Here is a 16,394-nt window from a genome sequence, read left to right on the forward strand (position 1 = left end):
GACAAAATAGGTGCTCATGGCAAAAGTGTTTTTCTTTTTGAAAAATGTTATTGAGCTGTCAAAACAGAATTAGCAGAGAAGGGGAATATTTAAAAAATAGCTCGGACAAGGAGAGGGAGGATGTCAGCAACGCTGACTTTGTCAAATATTGTCAGTGATTGTCGATCTTCCCTACGAAAGAATAGAAACTCCTGAGTGAGACTCTGCGGGTCATCACGTAAATTATGGGCATTTAGTGTCACAACCTCATCTTCCGTCTACACACAACTCGCCAGTCTGGAGTCGGGGACAACTGGGTCGGAAGCTTTAACAGCCTCCACTCTATCAACACTAATTAGATAGCGGGACAACAGAATATGGGCATGCAGTTCTTCATTGTCCAGCAATCATAGCACAGATCTCGGTTTCTTTAGATCACGTGACCTAGTATTGTTTGTCACGTGACACTTCATTGTACGGTCCCAGTGAACACTATGATGCAGTGATGGCAACAAGAAGCCGCCTAGTGGCGAAACGTTGCACGTGCAAATACCGGTTGGTGTGAATACGTTGTGAGCGTGTTGTGGCGGTCTGTGAAAGGACACATTACGCGGATGTAAGGCAGTCCAGGTTAAATGAGTCCATCTGAGTAGTGGGAACAATAGCTGAACATTCGGTGCTGAGGGAAACACAAGGAATTGCCACATGACTGTTTGTCTGGAGGTCACAGCATCACAGGCAGAAACAGGGGAGATAACATGTCTTGCAAAATAATATAGTTTTCTGGCATCGTTAGACGTTGTGTAGCTTGTAAACCTTTCTCCCTTGAAATTTTACTTAGGGACCGAAAACGGAATTTACTGGACGTTCATAAAAAAATAATATATCTGTTATGACATAAACCAGTACACTCTCAACCAGTAAGACCTCACGTCTCCCCACTGTCCACCCACAAACCCTCTATCGTCTACCACTAGCACAGTGGCTCCACGTCTCCCTATAGTCAACCAACAAACCCTCTATCATCTACCACTAGCGCAGTGGCTCCACGTCTCCCTATGGTCAACCAACAAACCCTCTATTGTCTACCACTAGCACAGTGGCTCCACATCTCCCTATAGTCAACCAACAAACCCTCTATCATCTACCACTAGCACAGTGGCTCCACGTCTCCCTATAGTCAACCAACAAACCCTCTATCGTCTACCACTAGCACAGTGGCTCCACATCTCCCTATAGTCAACCAACAAACCCTCTATCATCTACCACTAGCACAGTGGCTCCACATCTCCCTACTGTCCACCAATAACCCTCTATCACCTACCACCAGCACAGTGGCTCCACATCTCCCTTTTGTCCACCAATAACCCTCTATCATCTACCACTAGCACAGTGGTTCCACATCCCCCTACTGTCCACCAATAACCCTCTATCATCTACCACCAGCACAGTGACTCCACATCCCCCTACTGTCAACCAATAACCCTCTATCATCTACCACCAGCACAGTGGCTCCACATCTCCCTTTTGTCCACCAATAACCCTCTATCATCTACCACCAGCACAGTGACTCCACATCCCCCTACTGTCAACCAATAACCCTCTATCATCTACCACCAGCACAGTGGTTCCACATCTCCCTTTTGTCCACCAATAACCCTCTATCATCTACCACCAGCACAGTGACTCCACATCCCCCTACTGTCAACCAATAACCCTCTATCATCTACCACCAGCACAGTGGTTCCACATCTCCCTTTTGTCCACCAATAACCCTCTATCATCTACCACCAGCACAGTGACTCCACATCTCCCTTTTGTCCACCAATAACCCTCTATCATCTACCACCAGCACAGTGACTCCACATCCCCCTACTGTCAACCAATAACCCTCTATCATCTACCACCAGCACAGTGGTTCCACATCTCCCTTTTGTCCACCAATAACCCTCTATCATCTACCACCAGCACAGTGGTTCCACATCTCCCAACTGTCAACCAACAAACCCTCTATCATAAGAAAACCTAACAAACACTAGGACAGTGGTTCAACGTCTCCCTACTGTAAGCTATAAAATGTCCCGTCATCTGCCACAACCCTTTGTTCCCCACGCCACAACTACCAAGCAATGCACTATCTACCACATACAGCACAGTGCCACCCCCCACCCACCCTTCCAAAACGTTCCAGCACCAAACCATCACCTACCGCCAGCAGAGCGCTCCCCATACTCATACTACTATCAGTCGCCATCTCCTCAACTTGAAAGAGCTAGTTACCAATTTCACGTGTTCTCCCAGAACAATAAACTGTAGTACATCAAACGCTGGTCCAAGAGTCGAGCCGAGACATTATCGCATGTTCCTGTGAAACATCGAGCTGGGATCTACTGAAAGTGGCATCGCACGTTATCATCGTTTCCCATTTAAACTCAAACAATGACACAAAGGGAGGGGGTCATTCTCGGGGAAAATATCGCTTATGGAAAATGTAATATTGTTCCGAGAAAGGCGTTAAAGGTAGCCCTAAAACATTTGCTTCATTCTGCCTCCCACATCAAAGGGTTGACACCTGTTTCAGATAAAATCGTTATACATTCCTTATGGTGGCAAACATCAATTAGGACAGAATCATAAGGAACCTTCACCAGGTAAATTGTTCCATGAACGACATCACCTCCGCCTACAAAGTCCACACCATACATAAATGGATGTGAATTCTGAGCGATTTCCATAAATATCTAGTTTTAACTTATCACTTACCATATACTCCCATAAACTCCCATAAATCACCTACCAAGTGTCACTACAAAAGGAATCAACTCTAAATGTGCACTAACTACCAGTCATTTAGTAAACCCTGGTTTAATGGATACAAATATGCAGTCATCACACAATGATAAGTGTAAAGGGAAGTTCTAGGTGTATCTCTCATCATATCGACGCTTGTACACTTCTTAGGATTCGCCTGGTTAAGTAATCAATTGAAAAGTTGTATAGAACAAACATGTGACAAAATACTCCCAACAAGATTGTAATAAAACCCCGGATCGAGTCTTCTAGATTCACGACAGAGTTAATAGTAGCCATAGACGATATATAATTCTTATGCATTTTGGAGGTGATTTATTACGGAGATAACCTGCGTGTGTAACTTGATGCCTCTCCCTGGCAGCTATGTAGGGCTACACGTTCAGTCGTCCTATGTTAAAGAATGTGTCAAGTCATGGACAACTGTTCTATCTACCCGTGACGTCCAGGTAATGCTATACTTAAACAGGTAGCTGCTGATAGCAGCCCCTTCTCGTCTCAGAAACTAACGGGGTGCGAATATAGCGTGGGACTGCTGTTAAATGATGGCGACTTACAAATACATATTATATGCATTCCATAATGGTTCAGTTATCCGAGATCTGCATGCAGCTGGAATACGAACCTCTGGTGACGTCATAATTGAAACAGTATTTAATTATCGATAACCCTGTGGGTTTTATTTCATGTAAAAAAGCAGGAAGCGGTTTTGAATTTAGATGAAACCAACCTCACATTTTGTTTAAAAAAATCGCAAATGGTTAATATCTTATCTTAGCTTTGGGTTTTCTGTTTCAGTCTGAATAACATTATCAGCGGATGCAGATGGGGACAAAACCTTCTACATGCCATATTTGTGATTATATAATTTAACAAAGACTTTTTAGCGGGACAGACACGACATATTCAACCACTCCCGCCGAACGACATGCGCAGACACCGATGCGTCATACATTTCATGTTCGAAGTAAACAGTGGAGGAGTGGGCGGAGCAATACAAAGCTCAATCAACCTTCATGAGCCGGATATTCCGGAGACACTCGACACATACGACGTAAAACCCCATGGCCTATTAGAATCTCCCCATGCTGCTTCGTGGCCCTGCTTTTGTTTATATCCTGTAAAGCAAACCAACAAAGCATTTCTAAGACGGGAATATGTGGTCAACAAAGCACGTACGGAGTGGCCCTGATGAAAATCTTCAAGGTATAATTTGACCGTCATTAAACCAAGGTGGAGTAGAGGTAAAGAGATATTAAAATATTGCGAGTGTAACGTGAAATGTGAAAACACCTATCCTCACTATAGTGTTGGTATTCACAATAACCATGAGTTGTGAAGGACACAAGGATCTCCAAGCGCCATGGCTTCTATGAGTTGTCACAACTTTTGATGGGGGTTCTTATTTCATTTTATCAGACCAACTGTGAGATATTTGAAAAATACAGTTGTTAGCCAGACTGTATGAGTCGAACACGCGAAATATTGTATGACCAAGAGACCGATGTTTACACCGAGATTCACTCAGCCCCGACGCCGGACGCCTGAGTGAGATTTGTCACGGTCGGTGGTGCAGAGACAGACAAGAAAAGTGACATGTCGTATCTGTGACATACAAGTCGTGTATATATATATATATATATATATATATATATATATATATATATATATATATATATATATATATATATATATATATATATAAGGTATGTGAAACCCACTACTGTTTCACATGTCATGCCCTATTTGCTACACCGCTACACCAGTGTAAGGAACACGACCAAGGTATCTACGTGAAATCAATGTTCACTAACTTGGACGGGATTCTACTATTCTGCTCATTCAGAAAGACACAGAAACTGACGAAGAAAACATTGTACACTTGAAACACAAAGAGTTATTGGTTGTTCAATATATGTTCACCAGACCGACAGCTCCGCCTTACGGAAGATGGTACCACCATTTCGGAAATAGAGCAATTACGATAGATTTCAAATGAAAAATTCGATTTCAAAATCGACATGGCTAACAGTACACTTAGAATCCCTGTTCGACAGGTAGTAAATCGTGTACTATTTCCCATAGTGTCAGCAGAAACACAATGCTCGACACCTGCAGAGCACGGTTACAATGGACATTCCTCGCCTGGTTATTGTATATTTGGAGATCAGGTGTAAACGTGTATAATGTTGCGCGTTTATCTACCTGTTTGTGTGCTCAGTGCGTTTTGAAAGACACCGATCAAAGACCATCAGCTGCTTAAGACCAATTTAAGCCTCCAAGGACAAAACAATGTCCAAATATTGCTTTAGAAGCCCCAGGGGATCCCTAGACTTGTTCTTTTATAAGCCTGTCGAGATGATTTAAAGAATGCGAATTGAAATTGGTGTTTTTGAAGGGACACCTGGTCTACTCCCAAGCCGAGAAGTAGACGCTCTGTCAGAAGAAGCTGGACGGAATGTGACAGGGGAGTTATCTCCCCCTACCCCTTGCTGGGACTATTACTGTTGTGTCTGAAATGTCCTATAGAAATGTGACATAGCTTTACTTTAATTTGTTATCACAAGTGTGCTGCTGTGTTGATATTTTGAATTCATTATAAATATTATTCATCATGACTTTATTTGGTGCTCCGAGCAAAATTTATGGTCCCATTTACTATGTAACCTAAACAAATGGCATATTACGTAAACACATGCCAACTTCAAACAAATTATTGAATAAATGACACGTCAGGCGAAATAGGTGTGCGCCATTTGGGCGACTGCATGATCGTAAATGAATGGGCGCCAACTAAACAGCTGGTTTAGCAAATGAACTTCAACGAAAACAATGCTCAACGCAAAGAAATGAAACCCTATCATTCCCAATGCTACAGAAGTGGTATTAGAAAGAACTTTAAACATTTGTTAAACATGCGAGTGAGTGATGGAACTTCTACAAGTAAACGCTGAAACAGCCAAGTCACTCACCGTTGTCCTGGGTAGTAACCTTGGTCCACTGCATATCTAGAACAAAGAATACAGTTTAGGCATTTCACTTATGTCAATTTTCCTTGAAAGGAATCCTCTGAACCTTTTCTTGATTTCCAAAACAAGCACGGAGCATAAGCCAGAGGCAATCATGCCAAACGGATATTGATTAAGTCCCAACAAATACCTGACCGTAGGCGGGACTTTTAGGTCAAGGTCAAAGGTTAACCATATATCAAAGATGGCGGATCGATGTGTATAACTTTATTTGGCCACAGGTGTTTCCAGACTGTCACAACAAGCAAGCTGCTCTCGCACTCCCGCGTTTAAATGAAATGCAAAACCTGAGAAGGATTCCGGCAAATCACAATGATGGGCGTTGCTAGTGGTTACGTCATTAATTACACGTTGTCATATTGATTGTGAATCATTGCTATGACACCAATATGAAATATACCTAATGGAATTGAAAAACATACCGTATCTCAATATGTTTGTCAGGGTAATCGCGCAGAAGACAGCTGTATTTCCCACATAGTCGTTATTGATTGCACGAAGTAGTCGAAATTATATAACAGACATGTGCTTGAACTTGGTTCTGGACTTCATGATCTCACATTTATACCGCTGTAGTGTAAGGGAAACAGATCGGCACGACAGTTTTGTATGTTGTAAGAACAAGCACAGAGCAAGGCACCATCGGTGTCTTACCTGGTAACTAACATCTTGTCGATCACACCAGGTGCTTTGCCTCGACTGACATGATACGCGGAAATCTACATGTGTCAATTGCACTACACACGTCTGTTGACGTGATGTATGGGAAGGCCCTGCAACACGACCCGCTATCTATACACGATACTCACATCACTCAAATGATTTATATGAAAGGTCGTACGCTTGGATATCTGATTACAAAAGCCAAAGTGAAATTTTACGGAGAATAAAACCATCCCGATCAATGTGAGAAAAGAAACTAGTTTCCTTGTGGACAGAATGTAAAGTTACCATAATCACACACGCTTGGATTTCCTGGGATGAATATTGCGCTTATTTTCCACATGGCATTGTATGTGCTTACGTGTATAGTATTACTTTATCTGAATGACACGAGGGTTTTATGCACTTTAAAAGATATTTTATCTTGGGATTGGGACCCAGAATAAGCAGTTTCTAGCAGTTAGGACAATCATCCTGTTTCAGCATGTCTGCATGGCATACTGACGGCAATGACGCTGCGTTAGCTGAAATACGCGATGTTTTAGCAGTTTGAGCAATGTAAAGGGAAATATCGATTGATTGTGGAATTCGTCATGAGTGAGTGAGGTATAATTACACGTTACTATTTAAGCTTATACGTACACAATGTCTTCAGACTCCTCCGATACCCTCTGAACCAGTGCTATCTTTCATATGCCCACTGTTGTCAAATCTTTGAGACATACACTGTTATCAAATCTCTCATGCGTATGCCGTTGTAAAATCGTATGGACATCCACTGTTTAAATATCTTATAGATATACACTGTTAACGGTCACAGAGGTTCAGTGGAGTCAACTCCTACTGATATACACTGTTGTCGGTCAAAAAGTTCGGTGTTGTCAACTCCTGATATATAGGCTGTTGTCGGTCACAGAGGTTCGGTGTTGTGAAATCACACACGTTTTCACAATGATACGCAGTATTTTAAATCTTTCTAATACATATTGTTGCCAAATCTTTCACGCGCAAACTGTGATCAAATCTAAAAGATGCACTCTAAACTCAAAGTTTTTATACGCCCAATGTTGTCGAATCGTTCATATACACACCGTTGTCAAATCTGCCATATAGACGTTGTTGCAAACTCATCCATATACACACTGTCATAAAATCTTCCATATACAGAGTGTTGACAAATCTGTCCCATAGACACTGTTGTCAGATATTATATATACACAATGTTGTCAAATGTGTCATATAGACACTGTTGTCAAATGTGTCATAGAGACACTGTTGTCAAATCTGTCATCTAGACACTGTTCTCAAATCTGTCATAGAGACACTGTTGTCAAATCTGTCATATACACACTGTTCTCAAATCTGTCACATAGAAACTGTTGTCAAATCTGTCCTATAGTCACTGCTATCAAATCTGTCATATAGTAGACTGTCACGAAGACATTGTTGTCAAATCTGTCATGTCGGCAGTGTTGTCAATCTTTCTAATACAAATTGTTGTCAGACCCTCTCAGACACAATATGTGACACAAACCTTACAGATACAAAACAATGTCAAATCTTTCAGATACACACAGCAGGCAAATCATACAGATACACTGTTCTCAAACCCCGCATAGACAAAACAATGTCAACCCTTACAGATACCAAACGTTGACAACCCTTGCAGAGACAAAACAATATTAAATCTTACAGATACTCACTGTTGTCAACCCTTGCGGAGACAAAACAATACTACACACTGTTCGCAAACACTGCAGCCAAACCAATGTCAATTCTTACAGGTACACACTGTTGACAACCCTTGCAGAGACAAAACAATATCAAAATCTCACAGATACACACAGTTCTCAAACCTTGCAGAGACAAACAATGTCAAATCTTTCAGATACACATTGCTCTCAAACCTTGCAGAGACAAAAATGTCAAGATGCATTTTTTTCATCAAATCTCACAAATGTACATTCTTGCCAAACCTTACATATGTTGCTTTCTATCACATATTACAAACGTACACTGATGTCATATTTCACAGACATGCAGTGTTGCCAGTTCTTTAACAACACCATGATGTCTAGTCAAATACCACCCTTCCTGCCGTTTATGTCCAGGTGGTATAAACGGGTGTGTTGGAGACAGGGAAATATTTCGGTGAGTGAACATTAAACCGCCGATTAGGCATCAAAGAAGTCCCGCCAGGTACGGACAGAGGACAGCGTTCTATCTGTCCATGTATCAGTACCTGGAAGGACGTCATTATCGACACCAGCGCCAAATCACAACCATAATCTACAGCGGTATTCCACAACCTACAATAAATGTTGTCTGTGAAGGAAAAGGGAACTACCTATTAATCAAGCGGCGGTGCGCGTGTAGCTCAGTGCTCGTCTCTAACGATGACGTACATTGTACGTACACGGAAACACACGAATCCCGTACGTCTGTCTTATAACACACATCAACATACAGTTTGAACATTAATATCAGATAACTGCATGTCATAACGACAGTGAGCACTTAAGGGTTTTTTTTGTAGCAGCATGACATTTTGCAATTAATGTTCACAACGTAATTCTAAATTCCGGCCGTAAATTGTAAATGAGTAGACAAGGTACACATTTCCAGTCTATACTTTACACAATACCACACAAAACGTAAGAAGTCAGAGGTGTAACATGACCTTATGATATAACAATATATGACAGGTAAGGAGGGAGAGCTGTGTACTAATCCATGTGACCATACACTTACATAAAATACCGTCCACGATCCCATGAATTCCCCATATAATGGACTGGCTTGCCCAAACCTTGCGTTTGTTTCGTGAGAATGGAGACTATTTGGGCTAGTTGATAAAACTCTGGTGGTGTACAAATGTGTTTTGAAATAGTAGAGGAGCGGTCTTTGTCAGCTGTAATTGCCCGGGAACCTATTTTCAATAAGATTCTGCAATCTGTAGGTAAGGTCGATCCCTGTCGAGTGTTGTTGTATCCGCTTCACTGAACATCTTTTGTCAACAAATGAGGAATTCGACGGTCATCATTTTGAATGTAAAATGGCATTCATTTCCAGAAAACGCTCTTCTTCTTCTTTTGATAAATGAATAAATCGCCTCGCATTCTTAGGTCTAAGCCCGTGGCACAAAGTTTAAATATTCAGGCTACAGAAAGACTTTAAATATTTTTTTAGTGTGTTAAACATTGTTCTGTCTCATAAACAGTTTCACCTGTATTTCATCTGACAGCGGGTTCTTGTCATATTTGTCCATGACAATTCGACCCAATTAACTCTCGACTAAAAATAAAACTAAAAATGGCATATGTACATAATCACAAAATGCAACGTTTCCACTATTTAACTACAAACAAGTCTGAAGCTTGTCGACAGAAACACGCAGAGAAATTCAACGATGCAGTATGAACTGTTTCCGTGACTTGCTTGCTTCGTTATAATCGGTTACGTGTGAAATAAGCCAATTGATGAGATATTAAACATGTTTTATCCCATGAACACCCAGTCGACAACACTTGTACATTGACATACACGGTTAGGTGCACACTGGGTATTGTGACACATTGTAGTTGTGACATACAATTTATGTTTGCCTTCATCTCCACCATTATAAAGACCATGCTAGGATTCATGCAGTATAATGGTGACATATGTCATTATAATGAGACCATGAAACAGATGGAGAATATTCGCTACGTTTACAGATATCTACTACAACTACGTAGGTTTAACATTTAGTGGCCGTAACTCTTTGATTGAATCACCATGGCTTCTGACCGTCCTTATTCTGCCGCTGGAATCACAATACTGTCACAGTCAGCTGAGAGATCACTGTTGCGTGCAACGACATCGTCGGCATAGCAGTGACGTCATGTCAGAATAAGATCCGAGGTATCGACGTTCTACTGCTAATTTTAGAAAACCCAAAAACAACAATAGCTAAAACTGGATTGTAATGAGAATTGAGTTTCTTATCCCCCCTAGAAGATCCTCCAAGCTGTTAAATGTGTTAAGGACAAGCTAATTGCATGTGCGTTGATGTGAACTGATGTTTTACTCTGGGATTAATTATTCTTGTACATTTCTAACCATGCAACTACCGTTGAAATTGAAATACGATTGCAAATGGTACCTGGCAAATATATCGCTAACAGATCTGATCCTAGATGACACAATAATACACATGGCTGCTATTCTCACAAAGGGTGTCAATAACTGATATTCCTGGTATCTCTCTGGAATGGCAGCCCTGGAAAACTGTTGAAATATACGGTATGATGTACGTTATTTGGAATGTGCAAATGGGATATTCATGTGTGCCATTCAAAGGATATGACGTAATAATCAATTTGGTAGTAATATACAAGTACGAAATATTAAATTTATGAGCAACACAATGAACCAGTCATTATATAACGAATCAACATAACAAAACAATAAACAAGATAGAAGTCAAAATGTATCAAGCGCATATTTCCGGTAATTGAATCGTGATGTAGTTAGTTTACTGATCAGTATTCTAGCTATATGACCCCGGTCTGTAAATAATTGTGTCTGGACCAGGAAATCCAGTGGTCAATAGCATGAGCATCAATTTATGCAGCTGGGATACGACGACACGTGTCAACCATGACAGCGAGCCTGACCACCGATCCCGTTGATCGCCTCTTACGACAAACATTGGTTACTGAAGATCAATGCTAACCCGGATCTTCACGGATTCCTCGTGCTGCAACATTGACTGTCAGTGCGAATATGTGGCAAGTCTAGATTTCCACAGTTTGAAGAACGTCTCTGTATTCCTTTTCATTATATTTTATAATCATAATTTAAGAACTGTTTATTTCAGAGACTAGGCGTTAATCTACTCAGTTAAACCCCCTACGGCTTACACAACACAGAGTAAACAAGACATGCATGTCGGGTAGTTTCACACCTATAATGTAATATAAATATACCATGCCGTATAGCATCATGTCTTACATCTATAAAAAATATTTGGCGTCATCTATGACTTAATGCGTTAGCAAATACACGTGGCACAAAATGAACAGGGTCCTGGAAGTGTTCCTATAACGATGATGGATCTATGTTTAGATTATAGCAATTATCATGTGGTCTTATGAAAAAGAGGAAACGTGGTTAGTTTACAGTAACTGTCACATGGTCATATGAAAATGATGGGGATATGTTCATATGACAAGGTGGTGTCACCTTTGGCAAGAGGGTTTGTTCAAACTCCCCCCCCCCCTTCAACCCTGCATAAAAATGGGTACCCGGTGGAATAAGTAACTATTAACATTCCAACGCCTCAGAGGCAGCTTGGGTGATCTGGGGTAATAATTATCACATTTTGTGCATGTGACTTGTACGTGGAAAAGGCACATTATAAGGCTGGGCATCATGTGTATGAACCTGGGGTCATGTGTATCCGACACGGGGTATGTGGAAACTTGGCACTGGATATATGACTCGGGGTATAAGGAGACTTGACCATGGATACATGACACGGGGTATGTGGAAACTTGGCACTGGATATATGACTCGGGGCATAAGGAGACTTGACCATGGATACATGACACGGGGTATGTGGAAACTTGGCACTGGATATATGACTCGGGGTATAAGGAGACTTGACCATGGATACATGACACGGGGTATGTGGAAACTTGGCACTGGATATATGACTCGGGGCATAAGGAGACTTGACCATGGATACATGACACGGGGTATGTGGAAACTTGGCACTGGTTATATGACTCGGGGCATAAGGAGACTTGACCATGGATACATGACACGGGGTATGTGGAAACTTGGCACTGGATATATGACTCGGGGTATAAGGAGACTTGACCATGGATACATGACACGGGGTATGTGGAAACTTGGCACTGGATATATGACTCGGGGTATAAGGAGACTTGACCATGGATACATGACACGGGGTATGTGGAAACTTGGCACTGGATATATGACTCGGGGTATAAGGAGACTTGACCATGGATACATGACACGGGGTATGTGGAAACTTGGCACTGGATATATGACTCGGGGTATAAGGAGACTTGACCATGGATACATGACACGGGGTATGTGGAAACTTGGCACTGGATATATGACTCGGGGCATAAGGAGACTTGACCATGGATACATGACACGGGGTATGTGGAAACTTGGCACTGGATATATGACTCGGGGCATAAGGAGACTTGACCATGGATACATGACACGGGGTATGTGGAAACTTGGCACTGGATATATGACTCGGGGTATAAGGAGACTTGACCATGGACACATGACACGGGGTATGTGGAAACTTGGCACTGGATATATGACTCGGGGCATAAGGAGACTTGACCATGGACACATGACACGGGGTATGTGGAAACTTGGCACTGGATATATGACTCGCGGCATAAGGAGACTTGACCATGGACACATGACACGGGGTATGTGGAAACTTGGCACTGGATATATGACTCGGGGCATAAGGAGACTTGACCATGGATACATGACACGGGGTATGTGGAAACTTGGCACTGGATATATGACTCGGGGCATAAGGAGACTTGACCATGGATACATGACACGGGGTATGTGGAAACTTGGCACTGGATATATGACTCGGGGCATAAGGAGACTTGACCATGGACACATGACACGGGGTATGTGGAAACTTGGCACTGGATATATGACTCGGGGCATAAGGAGACTTGACCATGGATACATGACACGGGGATATGGAAACTTGGCACTGGATATATGACACGGGGCATATGGAAACCTAGTACTGGAAATATGACAGGGCAAGGAGAAGTGTACTGTCCGCAACCTGGGAATGCTACTATAAACAGTTGTCTGACACTGACGTTGATACGTCTAATCCTTTCTTGGAATTCTCAATCCCTGAACACTTGAAATAATCTGAAAGTAATGTCTAACCCCTCTGAATTCGTCATCAACATCACAATAAACCTAATTATACTAATGACATCAAGGTTAAATCGGCATTCAAGTTAATCCTATCTAATTCCCGCGAGCAAACAGAGTCAAAGATGTTTAATTAATTTGATGCTGTTTACACGCTAATTGTAATCGGGGTTAAAGAATTGTAACATACAACGACTGAAGTGTTTGTAAGCGACTTTAAATCAATAAAGGCTACTTGTCCCAACGCTATTTTGTTACCCAGATGAACCTTTTAAACAACACAGGTCAGTTCGGTGTGATTTCCAGGACGTTGTTGCCAGGGCAATGACAGTGCCATGACAACAGCGGGATGGAGACAGAATGAGTGGAGGGTCGGAGGGAGGGGGTGTCACTGTCTTGTCAGGTGGACGGTGAAAAGTGAAGTAGGTATGACAACTGGTGGGTGAAGGATGGGCGGTCATCGTGCTGTAGGACGACTGATGACCGGTGTCGGGAAGCGACACGCCAGCTAATGGCCTCTGTACAGTTATTGTTGAAACCGCTGCAGGAGCCGTACACTTGTTGCTTTGACCTCCGAGACAGGTCAGCACTGGCCCGGACACGAGAGAACTCGAGCTTGACCCTCACTTATTCAGAAGTTAGTTTAACAGTCGGTATTATTGTCATGAACCATTCAGTAAACCCAAACAGTACCATGACCCTGTGGGACAACTATAACTATAACAACTATAGGTAGCTTTAGTTCGTCTGCACACATGTGTAGACGCGGGGATAATTGACACAACTGGTAGACGTGAATAACTTTAGCTCAATTACACAATTACATTTACCAGTGAAATATATAAACTATTACGGTTGTACTTAAGGTTTCGAGAACCATGTCCATGTTTAATGATTTACTATTGGAATAGATTATTTGACCTAAATTATGTCCGCGATATTGGCGACGAGAGGCACTCCCAGCTGTGTGGTGCCAAACCTGCAGATTCCACAGTTCACCATTAATCGTGGTCCACATCTAGCTGGGGTCATGTCCAAGACGTCCGACCCACACACATCGTTCTGTAAGAGGACAACTATACACGCATCATTCAGCAGCTAGCAAGACCTGTTTAATTAGTGAATACAGGTACCTACTGAAGCAGTAAATACCGGCTTAAGTTACGTAATTAATCCTGCTTGTTCTTTACACCACTGTTACAGATCTAGTGTTACCAGAGTAGAGTCTTTCCTCAAGCTACACCTTGTTCAACACAAAGGGCTTGGATTTTATCGTAAACAATCTCCTTCTTTTCGAGCCATCCCAAAACGGAGGAACGAGAGAAGGCGAAGGCTTGAAATCAGGTGTCAAAATGGCTCGAGGTAAAGAAATGCGACCAGCGCAGAAGCCTTCGCTCCCACCGACAACCCAATTTATCATCGGGTCTATCTTTTATATCTGCCATTTATTTCGCCTGGGGCAAGCATAATAAAAGCTCCGACTGAAAGCACTGTGATGGGAGCCCCGTTGTAATTTTGCCCTCGTAGACCAGTTTAATGTCTTCTTCACCCCCCTAACCCCCTGCGAGTTTATTTGAATGACAATACGTTGGCGTAGAAACCCGCTGGATGCCATGTGATGGTTTCCACGCCACATTCCACTGGGATGTACAGTCCACCAAACAGGTAAGCGACGCGGCTTAGCGTGGCCTCACCGGCGGCCATGCTTGGTCGAGTCGCGATCAAAATAAACGGAGCCAATGTTGGCTGATGAAGGACTTTCAACAGCCACTTGAAATGCCTCAGTCAGAGAGTCACTCATACGTAACATCCACAACTTGTCTGACCTTGCCAGCCTGACCTCGCTGCCTTCTCAACGTCGTAATCAGAAGGGTTATTGCTATAATTAATTCACACATAAACAGTAATACCCAAAGAAATAAAAAGCTATACATTCCAGGTGTGACAATAATGCATACCAAGACTTTCATCTGGTTGAATATGCTTTCCTGAACCTGTTTGCTTTCGATAGGTTTCATTGTCACTTTGGTCTGCGTCTGTGCGACTCCTGATCGCGGCTGAAGTACAAACTATTCTGGTACGGCAGAAATCTTGGCTGAAGGGTCGGTAGTACAAGCAATATTGTAATTCATAATACATTTATACAGTGAACGTAGCTGAATGGGAAAAGCTTTACAGTTGACACTTCAAAGGTGACAGTCAATACACACAGTATTTAACAAGCAAGGCTTATGGGGGATTGGGGCACCGCGTGGGGAGCGTGTACGTCAGTATTTACAACACAGAAACTTGCACTGTAAGGCATAAAGGCAACATTCACTAACACTCCCATGGAGTGCAATGTCAGAACCTGTACCAGCAATAATACCCCCCGGCCATTCACCGAGGGAGCTGAGCAGGAGTCCGCTCCAAGGGCACAATTGTCACCCCCAGGCCCCTGCCCGTCACCTTCGCTCCTATACAATCTGCCAAAATGGCTGATGACTCTCGCACAATGCTTATCGACAGTAACTACTTTGCTAATAGCTCAAATGAATTCAGGTACTGGGCGAAATTGCTTTTTAGCCCCCTGATGACCTTGTACCACCACTAAGCCTTGAGTCTCTTGTTGTGAAAGGCTCAAATAGTCTACATTCCTCATAAACCATGCACATTTACAGATTGGGTCAAGTTTTTAAATGTCTTTTTCTCTCTAACTTCTCGTTCCAAATCTTAGAACAGAATTCCAGTGTTTACATTCTTAAACGCAGTTCCAGTCTTAAGTATCAACATTACAAATAGGCACACATTATAAACGTTAAAACATACGCATGTACATCCGACACAGAAAACTAACTTTCCACAAGCCAGAAATAAAAACGTCAAACGATTGCCAATTTACAGTTATCCCCTGAACCTAATAGAACAGACTGCAAGATTACGATTTTCACTATCAAGCCTGTCCTCATCTGATATAGTGAAGCACATATC

The 16,394-nt window shown here is 42.2% G+C and overlaps 1 protein-coding gene across 15 annotated transcripts in view; it reads right to left on the bottom strand.

The window, feature by feature from the left end:
• The window catches only part of LOC137284156 (paired box protein Pax-2a-like), a 150,943-nt gene that overhangs the window by 59,312 nt on the left and 75,237 nt on the right, over positions 1–16,394 (bottom strand). For 8 of the 15 annotated variants that reach the window (XM_067815867.1, XM_067815866.1, XM_067815859.1 and 5 more), the window contains one exon: positions 5,763–5,798. The exons of the other annotated variants lie outside the window; for them this stretch is intronic. In XM_067815867.1, coding sequence (XP_067671968.1) covers positions 5,763–5,798 — 36 coding nt within the window. The remainder of the gene's footprint in view (positions 1–5,762; positions 5,799–16,394) is intronic. 15 annotated transcript variants of the gene reach the window in all.

This window comes from Haliotis asinina, chromosome 5 (genome assembly GCF_037392515.1).
Source record: "Haliotis asinina isolate JCU_RB_2024 chromosome 5, JCU_Hal_asi_v2, whole genome shotgun sequence".
Classification (NCBI taxonomy): Eukaryota; Metazoa; Mollusca; class Gastropoda; order Lepetellida; family Haliotidae; genus Haliotis; species Haliotis asinina.